The sequence below is a fragment of the Phalaenopsis equestris genome, unplaced genomic scaffold (assembly GCF_001263595.1).
Source record: "Phalaenopsis equestris unplaced genomic scaffold, ASM126359v1 Scaffold000059, whole genome shotgun sequence".
Lineage (NCBI taxonomy): Eukaryota > Viridiplantae > Streptophyta > Magnoliopsida > Asparagales > Orchidaceae > Phalaenopsis > Phalaenopsis equestris.
In genome coordinates, this window is record NW_018164501.1 from 61,776 (window position 1) to 74,328 (window position 12,553).

Below are 12,553 nucleotides of genomic sequence, written 5' to 3' on the forward strand. Positions count from 1 at the left end.
AACAAGCTTTTAAAAGATAATAACTGCAATATTATTTTTTATTTTAATAAGTTTCAAATTCATGGCTCAATTACCAAGAAACCTCTTCTAATCAGAACAGTTGATTGATGGCTCTACCCCATCACAACATTTCACATCACCACATCAAATATTTGGACATCCACTCAATAAATTCTTGTTTATGATAGCTCTTGCTTACTCCCAACTCTATATTTCTTCTTTCACTTTTCAATGTTCTGATTATTATCGAAATAAAAGTCAAAAACTATCTTTCAATTACAATACCACTACTTATTGCAAATTATAAATCCTTCTCTCTGACACCTAAGGACATTTTCCTTATCCTTCCATTGAAGGATACAAATATTATGTCACATTTATAGATGTTTTTTTTCTTGCTATTGTTGGTGCATAACGTTACATCACAAATCTAAAGCCACTTAACACTCTATTCACTTGCATAAAATGATAAAAAATCAATTTAAAATTAACATAAAATATTTAAAAAAAATGATGGTGGAAAATATATTTCAATGAACTTAAAATTTACCTTCAAATTAATGGCATTCAACACCAATTTAGCTGTCTTTATATCTCGGAGCTGAATGATATGGCTGAAAAAAAAAACATTGCCATATAATATAAACGCCTAGGAGCCTTCTCATTTCCTCTGAATTATCTATAAATCTACGGATAAAAGTTGTAATTATTGCTACTTATTTGATAAACAGGCTCCACTCCATTAACACACAACAAAAATCACCATTTCAACTTCTACACCAACAAACAACTAAATATCATCACTTAAAAACCTTCGGTTGCCTCTGCTTTCCTTTACAACATCATAATATCCCACATAAAGTCTGACCCAAGGCATCAAAATTTATTTTCATGGAGTAAAGTTTGCAACACAAAGGCTACAAGTGTTATAATATCCATGCAAGAAATTTCATAGTCTTTTTTCATGTTAAAATTTATTGAATACATTTTCCTGGCACCACAACTCATGAACCACCCTCTTCTCCTGATCACCTCTCTTCCTAGCTATCACCCACCATCTCTCCTAATGCCCACCTCAATCATCTCATCAACCCAACTAGACACAACAGTTGCCTCTACCACTGTCTTCATTAATACATCTAACCATTCTTCCACAACCACACCACCCATACACCAATCCTCCTCCTTAGACTATTTTTGTCTACCCAAGGCTACTTCTCCAAGTCCTATCATGCATGCTCCTTCTCCCATATCGCAACTCGCACCCACCCCTACTAGCAAGCAACATCTCATGATAACTTGTGTTCAAACTGAAAATTAAAAAAAAAAAAAGAACATTTTTAGCCTTCAACATCATATTCAATCTCATGAAGCACCAACCACTTATAATCAAGCGGGCAAACTTCCTTAGTGGCGCAAAATTATTTCTTAAGAGTTCTTTACACAACAACAACAAGGTACATGGGACCTAGTGCCACTTCTTAAAAACAAAAATATTTTGGTATGTAAGTGGGTATTCAGAAACAAATATCATACAGATAGTACTATAGCTATAAATAAAGACTCCCAATAGCAAGGAATCGACTATCACGAGACCTTCAGTCCTGAGGCAAAATTTCGCACTATTAAATTACTTATTGCTCTTATTTTTAATAAAAATAGGTTTATTCAACAATTAGATGTATTTAATGCCTTTTTGCATGCCAAGCTTGATGATTCGGTCTATATGAAGCAACCATTTGGACTTGCTGGCACACCTTATCAGCATTATTTTGGTAAGCTTTTGAAAACCATATTTGGCCTAAAGTAGGCACCACATCAACAATATTATACTTTTTGGACTTTCTTATGCCAAAAAAATTTAATATTGAGTAAACCTGATCCTTCTCTTTTGATTTATAGAAAGAAAAAAATATACATCTATTTATTGGCTTATGTTGATGATATACTGATCACAGACAACTGTAATCACACAATTACAAAGTTAATTGAAAAATTACACACTCAATTTAACTTAAAGCAACTTGTCTTTATATTTCAGTTTCTCGGCTTACATATTAAATCTATGCCAATTGGCTATTTCATTATACAAGCATAATATATATAGGATCTTTTGAACAAAATAAATATGCAAAATGCAAAACTCATCCTAACTTATCTTTTCATCACATCCTACAAAACTCTTGAATCTTTTATTCTCATGAAGGATCCATATCTATATAGACAGATCATCAACTCAATTCAGTATTAAACTCTTACATGCCCCGATATCACATTTATCTTAGTAACCATATGCATAATCCCATAATCACAAAATTTCATTAGGTTGAACGTCTTAATCGATATTTAAAAGGAACCATTAATTATTGTCATCCTATAACTGCAAGTGATTTCTCTTTAAGTGCATATGCAGATTCCAACTGGGCTAATGACCATCAAGACAGGAAATCCACAATTGGATTTTGTATTTACATAGGACCAATTCTATTTTCCTGGTTAGTGAAAAAGCAGCCTACTGTTGCTCGATCATTTATGGAAGAAGAATATAGAGTCTTAGTGACTACAACTATAAATATAATTTGGCTTCAATAACTAGTTCGAGAAATGTTTCGCCAACACCACTTTATAGCGATAACACGTGTTATAGCATTATGCCATAACAATATTTTCCATCCTAGAATCAGACGTACGGAAGTGGATAGCTACTTTATACGGGATCATCTCAAGTTAAATCATATTACTCTTCATCATATAATGACAAATGATCAACAAGCAGATATACTGACCAAACCACACGTAATTTACCAGCAAGTTGACGATATCTAGTCTCGATTATCACCTTGAAAAGAGCTAATAGGAGGATATTCTCTATGATGATCTAGGATCTCGCTTCAAGTTCTCCCCTACCTCTCTTTGCTGCTGCGGTTGAAGTCCTCTCCTAGTTTCTCCTTTTGTATTCAATGCTTTGTGGTTGCCTGGGTTCCTAGCTAGAGTGCTTCCCGATATAAAGAGAGTTATATATATTAGTATACTTACGTAAGATGCAGCTATTTTACCTCTTACAATATTTACTAATTTTCCATTGATGTGTTTGTATAAGCCGCTCTATAGTCCGACCGTATAATAAAGATCACATAGATTAATAAAAGGAGTTGTGTTCTTGTGTCTCTATTCTTATTTCTCTTCTTCTACTACCATCTTTATTCTTTACATCAAATTTCAAGGGGAATAGGCCATGTGGGTTTTTTTATCATTGAGTTTTTTTATGTAAATTATATTGGGTGATTATGTGAGATATTTGTGCAAAATTCAGACAATAAACTCTGGTGTTCTACCACCATAAAATCTTTAACACTCAAAAATATAATAGAAAACACAATATGATTAAATGAAGTCATGAAAAACACGTCCGTCCGATAAAATTAAGTACATCTAATGCAACGTGAATTTAACCAACATGCCATTCCATGAGAATTTGCATGTTTTTCATGGCCAACTTCTGCAAAAATCAAGCTTTTGAGACATCCGGGGTCCCTACCCCGTTTTCCCTGTTGCAGGCTCCCGGATGGTGATCGTTCAAACCCTTTTGTTCACTTTCTCCCCTCGCCAAAAACCAAAATGCACCCCCTTCCTCCGGCAAAATCAAAGTCATCGAGTCCCCTGGTTTTCGCCATCCACTAACCGAAGTAGCCACCACTTCCGACTTTCCTGTTGCCGCGCCATTAGCCACAGCAATCAAGACGCTTTGGCCCCCTCATCTCCCTCATTCCACACCGTCTCTTCTACCATCCGCTTCGTCTTCACAGGCGGGGGCTCTGGAGGTCACATCTACCCTGCGATTGCCATTGCCGACGAGCTCCGGTCCCTCTGCCCTGACGCCAAATTCCTTTTCTTCGGAACCTCTGCAGGTTTAGAGAGCAACATTGTCCCTTCCGCCGGCTTTGATTTCGTCGACATCCCAGCCTCCCGCCTCACTCGGCCCATCCTCTCCCCTCATAATCTTCTCTTCCCTTTCCACCTGATTCACGCCATCGCCGCCTCCTGGATATTTCTTCGCCGCTTCCGCCCTGATGTTGTAATCGGTACAGGCGGATATGTCGCAGCACCAGTCTACCTCGCCGCTGTGCTCTCCGGAACAAAGATCGCGGTTCAGGAGCAGAACGCCTTTCCGGGGATCGCCAATAAAATCGCTTCTCCGTTCGCCTCAAAGATCTTTCTTGCTTTCAATGAGTGCTTGAAGCATTTCCCCAATAAGAAATGCTCGGTTTTTGGGAACCCTGTGAGGCTTTCGTTACGGAAATACGTGTCCAAAGCAGCGGCGACGACGCATTTCTTCCCTGATTTGGAGAAGCTTGGGGAGGAGAAGGTTCAAGTGTTACTCGTGCTTGGGGGATCACAGGGAGCGACTCCCATCAATGTGGCTGTCCTTAATATGTATTATGACATGCTTTGGAGGCATAAAAACAGATACATAATATGGCAAACCGGGAAGGATGGATTTAAAAAGATGGAGAGCTTGGTCAAGAATCACCGCCGGTTGCTTCTGACCCCGTGAGTCTTCCATGCTATCATTCTTACCATTGATAACTTGCATCTTGTTAGCTGGTTCTAAGTTTTACAAGTTGCATTTTGTTTATTAGGATAGGAAATAATTCTCTGCGCACGTTGTTCTGCCTGTGTTCTGCCTGTGTTTTACTCTAGTAATATACCTTCGCGTGCTGTTCAATCCCCCTAATTATTAGTGAGTTATAGTGGCCTTATTAAAGTTAATACCTTAATAACCCACAATAACCTCGTAATAATCCTGAAAAATATTAAAGCCCTGAGATTGTTGGAGCGGAAACACAGAGGTACCTCTTGAGGATTATTAGGAGGTTATTGGGCATAATAAATTTCCAATAACTCCCAATAACTTTCATGATTCTGCTCTAATAAATAGGCGTGATGTAACACACTCATCGGTATATTACTGAGTTTAGAGCTGCATGCTCTGTAAGTAATAATTTTTCTGCCTTCCAAAAAAATTAAGGACATGCTGAGACCATCTATTTGCTCAGTCCGTATCTTCGTTTTAGGATTTCTATTAATACTTTATTTCTCAAGTTAACATGTTACCAAATTTCAAGGTTTCTGCAGGCTATGGATCTAGCTTATGCAGCAGCTGATCTTGTTGTCTCCCGTGCTGGAGCAATGACTTGCACAGAGATCTTGACTACTGGGAAGCCGTCTATACTGGTACTGAACAAAAAGCTTGTCGCCTCACTCTGATGATGTGATTTTTTTTTTTTTACAGATATTAATTAAACTTATAGCAATAAGTAGTCAGGAGGATATGTAATATTTTTTTCAATCAAATTTTCGCTGACAGCTACTCGGCGACTTTTGTTATTGAATTTTTGTTGTCACCCCCTTGCAATATGGGAGTGGAGCACTAATACACCGGCTTAAAGAATATAGATAATGTACCATTTAATTTGGCAAAGTTTTTAACTTCTTCGAAGTAGATTTTAACATCTCTGATATTCACCAAATGTTAAGAAGTCAATGCTTATTATGGTAATAATGTCTTTCTCATATTAAAGTTCTTTCGTCACCCATCATACACCTCCTCGAATGGAAGCTTTTTGATATCACCAAACATCACTTTCTTAAACGAGTGCATTTCTGGGTGCATTTGACCACGAATAACTTTTCAATAACTTAATTATTGAGGGTTATTAAGAGGTTATTAGGATATTAACCTAATAACATCTCAATAACCTCTAAAAAACCTATTAATATATTTTGCGGTTCGACGCTCATCTTTTTTTTGTTATTCTAGAATTTTGTAAGGTTATTGAGGATATTAATCCCAATAACAATAATATAGCCCTCAAATACACTCAAAATAACATCCATAAACGCCAAAAGAGCCAAAGTAATACCACAACAAGTTGTAATAAGTGAAAAAAAAGGATAAAATAAAATAAATAAAATTGTCTGGTTTTCAGCCAATGATCGTTCTTAGATTCTTAGTAAGAGACGAACAACAAAGGGAAGAAACGGTAGAGGTGTAAAGAGTTGGAGCAGGGAAGAAGGAAGAAGGAAGAAGGAGAAAGGAAGAGATAACATAAACCGTGGCAACATTTCAGGGAGGAAGAGGGCTGAAGCCAGAGAAAGAAGTACTCGTGGGCTTAGCGACTCCGAGGGCTCCGTGCGTGGAGGAGAAGAGGAGAGGGCGAGCGACACTGAAGAGGAAGATTGGCAGCGATGGAGGTGTGATCATCTCGTGTGTGGTTTCGAGTGTTGAGGAAGGCTCGCTAGAGGGAGAAGATGCAGAACACAATGAGAGCTGATGTGCAGGTAATGCCGAGGCTCGCGAAGTTGGGCATATTTGGTGTTGGCGAAGTATCAGTGGAGAAGGAAGGAGTTGGTCGATGATCCGAGTGAAGGAGGAAGAAGTGCGGGAGCCGTGCATGCTAGAGAGAAAAAGTATCGAGCCGATGCTTGTAAGTAAAGCTAGGGGCTTATTTAATTTAGATTTTTTTTTTAATACAATCGAAGTTGTAATTAAGTATAATATAATATTTTGTTAATTTATGGCTGAAAGAATAAAAGAAAGTATTTTTGGATTGGAATGGGAAGGAATTGACAATTGAGATCGTGGAGGTAAGATTTGGGATTAATGTTTTAAATTAAATATTTTAATTTATTAATTAAAAGTTATTGTGTTCATATTAATTATAAATAAGATAATTAGAAATTAACAATATGAAAAAGGTAGGCATTAGATATTAAAGTTAGATAATTTAATGCAAATAAGAAGTTTAGTGATAAGACGTAATTTAGATAATTAAATGCATCTTATACTCTTATTTGTATTCATCTATAGGCCTTCAAATCTTGAAGAATCAATTGTAATGCCAAAAATGAGGATTAGTGTTTACACTTTTTGTAACAATGCGAGTACTTGTACTTCTAAATTATGGTAATAATACTTTATTTCTTCTAAATTACTTGCATTAAAATGATATTAGTCAAGATACTTTGGTATGAAAAGTTAAATATGATTATTTTGTCTTATTATTTAAATTGATTATATGGAAATGAATGTCAAATTTGCATGGTTGTACTTATTTCAAATGTTTATTATAAAAGAAAGATAATACTGATAATTAGAATGCAAATAAAATAATTTAAAATATGATTGCATGTGCATGTTTGGTTATGATGGAGCTCGTCTCTTTATTGTACTAGTGGGGGAACGTTAGAGGTACTCATGCATGCAATTAGGAAAGAATATTGATATTGATGTACTTTAAATAATACAATTTTAGGTGGTGCTTCTTTGATGGTTGTACATAAAATAATTTTGATAAAAAAATATAATATAACATAATAAATCTTTTGAAATATCTTGATTGATCACATTTATAAATATAAATTGTCACATGCTCCTATACTGAATTATTAAAATTTTAATTAGTATGTATATTATTTTTTTATTGTATTATTGTAGTTTAGGAGTGAGTATTCATTGACTTGTTAGCTTATTTTGTTTTAAATTAATATTCTTATTAAAATTGTTCAGTAAAGAGTAATAAAAGATGAAATATTTATAGAAGACACAGACAACTAGAAATAAGAAAAATATTATATCTTTTAATTTATACTCTTTTTTGTAGCAGTTTTTTTGTTTATGCATGGATGATTAAATGTTAGTTATAAAAATGATAATAAAAAACATGATTATCACAGTCCGACTCCCTGTTGCCATCTTCATTAATTTTAAGCCTCGGGCTAGGTTGTGACAAAGATTATATCAATGATGAGATTTAAGATTAAGTAAAAAAATATTGATGAAAGAGCCAACAAGATAATGAGAAAAAAATCTAATAATAATAATACTAATTGAAAGTTTAAGTTAAATCCAAGTAATTATTTTAATTCAGGAGATTAGATGCACCCGAGATTATGGATATGATAGGAAATGAGGAAGTACCACCTGTTGAAATGTAAATAGTAGGAGTGAGACTATTCAATCCTCTCAAATATCGAGCTATGGTGTTCTTCTTGGGCTCTACCAGCCAACATTTCAACATAAGTTGCTCGATTTTAGTTGTGTACTCTACTGAGAGATCTTTCTACTGTAAGCAGTAAAGTCTCAAGAATATGTCCCGTCTGTAATGTTTTGGTCGGTACTTGCCTTGTATTTTCAATTTCATTTAAAACAGACAATGATTTTGCTTTTTCTCTCATGTTGGCGTAGGTGCTTCAAATTTTCCACCAAAAATATGCACTCTTCGTTAAGCTAATTACAACTAGTTCTACCATTCTATTTGGTGGGATGTTATTGTTCTCAAAGAGAATTTCCATTGTTTGGATCCACTCAATGAATTCATCCAAATCCACGCGACCGTCAAAATGTGATTAGTTAATATTCATTCCAAAGTCCAAGCTTTTCTCTAATATTCAATGCCAACTTGAAATGACATTGGTTAATCGTCATTGGAAACTTCCCCATGAAAAGAATTCACTTTCTCTCCTTGATCTAGTGAGTCACCATTGTGGCTCTGAGTGACCCCTTTGGGCTATGTCCTCTCAAAAGCGGCAAATCTTTGTTGCAGTTGAAAGATTTCTCATTGCATATCCTTCAAATTAAATTTTTGGACCTCTTTACAGATTTCACCAAGACGGTGCTATGTAATTTTCTCCTGATCAAGTTTTTGGTAAATGTAAGATTGCAAATTAAAGGTTAGTCGGTGGTTTAGGGTTTTGGTGGCATGTTTCGCGGTGGATTTTTTTTTTAAAGGTAAGCAAGTTGGATTTTGAAAATTTTGGTTCAAGGCTAGGAATTATGGTTGGAATGGCTTAGGTATGGTGGGATTTTTTTTTTTGAAATTTTTGATATCATTTTGGTGGTTTTAGAAGGTATCGTAGAAGTGAATTTTATGGGAAGATAGTTGTAGAATAGTAAAGGAATAAAAATATAGGAGGTCGATGTTGTTTGGAAGAGGATAAGCTTCGTTTGGCGGCTGTCTTGGCTGAAAACAACAAAAATAACATCAAAATGACGCGGTATAGATGTTGGGGAGGCTCCCCACCTGTTCCTACTCAAGCTACAATCATCACTTGCAAAGGGAAACTTATTTAACACTCCATTAGGGTAGAAATTAGAAATTCCATCTCTAAAACACAAAACAAAATAGAAGTTTTTCTCATAATAGCATAAAATCTTGCATAAATAGGTTCCTCATATAAATAATTATGAGTAGAAATAATGAAATTGGAAATAAGTTGATAAAAAGCTAAGGATTATTGTTGAAATAGCCAACCGACCGGACTTGTGGTTCAGTCCTTCCAGCGATCACGGGAAATTGCAGAATCTTGCAATATTGTTGTGTGAAATCACGGGATTCCGCAATCTTGCGGGATTTCACATTTTAAAATAGAGCTCCCGTCAATGGACTAACAACCAATTCTTTGAGTGTGGCTCTAGGAATAAAATATTTTGAAGATAAGATAGTGAAAAATTGATTACACTTAATTTGAATAAATACAAATGAGGATAGAAAGTAATTGTTATGGCACACCAATATTGTAAAGAATTTGTATTTTGAAAATTTATTGGAGTTTATGGAGAAGTTAAAACCTTCTATAATAAGGTATGTAATAGTGCAAAGATGCATGAATTGCAAAGCACACAATCATTTTTATATGGTTTAGCCCACCTTTGGCTTATGTCCATGCCTAGACAAGTACAAACCTTAGGATTCCATTACCTCTAAACTTATCATAGTAAGCACAAATGCTCCTTTATAATGAGTGCAGGTGGAAAATTATCACAACGCAGATGACCTATTTTGAATTAATGATAACTAAGTTATAAAAATGATGGAATACACTCTTAATTTTTGCAATGAATTGAGAATAAAAGCTAGAAATTAAAAATTCTACAAAAAAAAAAAAAAAAAAAAAGGAAAATTAAACTTTCTTACAATACTTTGAACAGCGACATCATTGCACTTGCCTCTATGGCTTGCAGTTACGATTTGGCACTTTTAGATTACAAGCCAAATGGAAATTCATTTTAGAATTTAGAAGATAGAGGATATTTTGCTCTGAAGAGAAGAAAGTGAATTCAGATTTTGGGACTTATCAGAAAAACTATGAAGTGGATTGGAAGAGAATAAGGATATCGGTTTAGTACTTCAGTTACACAAAATTGGTAACTAATGTTGCTTTTGGGAATGCTTGAAAGCTTATTATCAATCTTAGGAAATGCTTTGAAATAAAGCTTAAAAAAATTCTAAAAATTGTGTCAGCTTTCAATGGTTTAAAAACACAATGTAAAAGCTGCTTTTCACAGTATAGCCTTTTTTACTACTTTTGAATTCAATCCAATCGTTGTAATATATTTAGATGTTGTTTAGTTACCTTACGAAATGCCTTTTTTTGCCAATGATGTGATCATAATATTTGAAAAGAAAATAAAAATAAAAAACTTAAGAAATGCTTTTGAAAGACTAAACTACTTTGGTGTCAAGAGGCCACCGAAATACAACAATGTGGCCCTTCAAATCTTATTAGATATTGTTTAATTAACTTGTCAGGTCATTTTTATTAAATGGGTCTGTAGTAACCTCTCAATGATGGACCCGGTAATATCAAACGGGCTCAGTTTAGCATTCTTTGTGAATACAATAACAAACAAAATAAATAAAGTGGAGTAGAACGAATTTAGTTTTTTCATTACCGTTTAATATGGCATATTCATAAAAATACAAATTGATGTATCATTTTGAATTGAATAATCATTTCAAATCCAATGTTGATAAAATTTAATGTCAATTTAATATACAAACTAGTTAGATTTTAATTGACTATTTTATTCACAAATTTTAAATTTTGTAGTAATTCAGATAAAGTTCAAAATAACTTGGATTTTTGCAAAATATACTTGAGCAAAATTATGTGAACCAAGAGCCAATGTGTAAGGAAATACTCCAAAGCAACCTATTGTCCCCTTGAATTGTTCTCCCTTCACCTTCCTTGAGTATTTGAAGTCATCCTTGCGCATCTGCAACAAAGTTTCAAACTTCATTTGATTCTATTGGTTCGCGAAGATACCCTTGAGTCAATCTATTTGAATCAAGTATCAAAATAATCCTATGATTACTTGAATCCAAAAATTATATCTTTCAATAATATATTTGTTATCATTAAAATTATGATTTTAATAGAAGGTGCACTAGTAAGATGGACAAATAAAGTCACTATACAAGTATTAGGCATGAAAAACTCGTAGGCCAAGGATAAGTTTTATTGAAGTTGTGCGGAAAAATATTGTTGAAAATCAGGTCAAGGTAATATTCAACTAAAATGATTGGAGATTGATAATATTCAAAAAGCCTATTCCCATTGTTTGGGAAGTTTGATGGCGGTGATAATATTGATGATGATTTACATAGAAGGCGCATATATGGCTTTTAAATTTGGTTGGAATCTATGGAAATTTTTTTAAAAACTTGAGCTTTTACATTTGAATGAATAGCAATTCTTCCTTAAAAGTTCAAAGTTGCTAATAGAACTTTGCCATTGGAGCTCAAACTTTGTATATGCTTGGTTTACAGTTATAGTTTCTTATTATTTTTTGTACATACCTTTTTTTACCTGATATTTGCTATGTTTCTTCCTCAGATACCTTCACCATATGTTGCAGAAGATCACCAAACTAGGAATGCATACATAATGTCAGATGTAGCTGGTTCAAAAATTTTAATTGAAGATGAACTTGATTCTAGCAGCCTTGCGACTACAATTGATGCGGTTTTAGGTAATATGAATATCTTCTTCTATTTGTGTGAAAGCACCTAAAACCTGTTTTTTATTTTGACTTGTGGGAGTGTTATGTACTCTCTCTCTCTCTCTCTAATATACTATTATGTAATGCGAGGTCCTTCACAAGAACCAACTATTTCTAATCTAGTTTTTCTTTGAACCTGGCATGTTCAAGGTCCTTCATTTGATCCCAACTCTTTAGGCCCATATATTTAAGTTTTAACAATTCCTGAACCTTTTGATAGTGGTTTTGATTGAAGGCTGGCATTAGTGACTTGGTTGGTGGCAAGACCATGCATATGGTCGGCACTCATACTAGGTTTGACAGTAGCTGTTTTGCATTTGGGAGCTTAATGTGTTAAGCTGTTTGGTTTTGATCTGCTGAGATAAGGGTCAAGAGGAAGAGAGATTCAAAAGAGATAAAACATGGGGAAGTATTTATGCTCTTGAATGCATCTCTAAACAAATGTAAACAACTCTCTTTTTTTATAGCTGTAGGCATCCATGAACTTTACCTAATCACATAAATTATGTGTCACTAGTTTGTGAAGTTCAATGCTGATTTCTTTTTTCATCATTATTTTTGCTTCAAGTTTATCATTCTCGTCCATGCACTTTTCTCTAATAATTTAGGCATAATATATGTGTAGCTGTATGCTTGCTTTGGAGCATAGATTACATTGTTTAGGCTGGTCTTCCCAATGATTTAACGATTTGACCAATGTGTAACTTG

At 34.4% G+C, this 12,553-nt stretch overlaps 1 protein-coding gene across 1 annotated transcript; it reads left to right on the forward strand.

The window, feature by feature from the left end:
* Window positions 1-3,502: 3,502 nt before the first annotated feature.
* LOC110019486 (UDP-N-acetylglucosamine--N-acetylmuramyl-(pentapeptide) pyrophosphoryl-undecaprenol N-acetylglucosamine transferase-like) lies at window positions 3,503-11,815 on the forward strand (the record flags this gene model as incomplete). The annotated part of the gene is given in 3 exon segments (XM_020717153.1): window positions 3,503-4,551; window positions 5,127-5,235; window positions 11,680-11,815. Coding segments are annotated over 3 exon segments (1,231 nt in total), but the record flags the coding sequence as incomplete, so codon positions are not given.
* Between the last annotated feature and the right edge of the window lie 738 nt (window positions 11,816-12,553).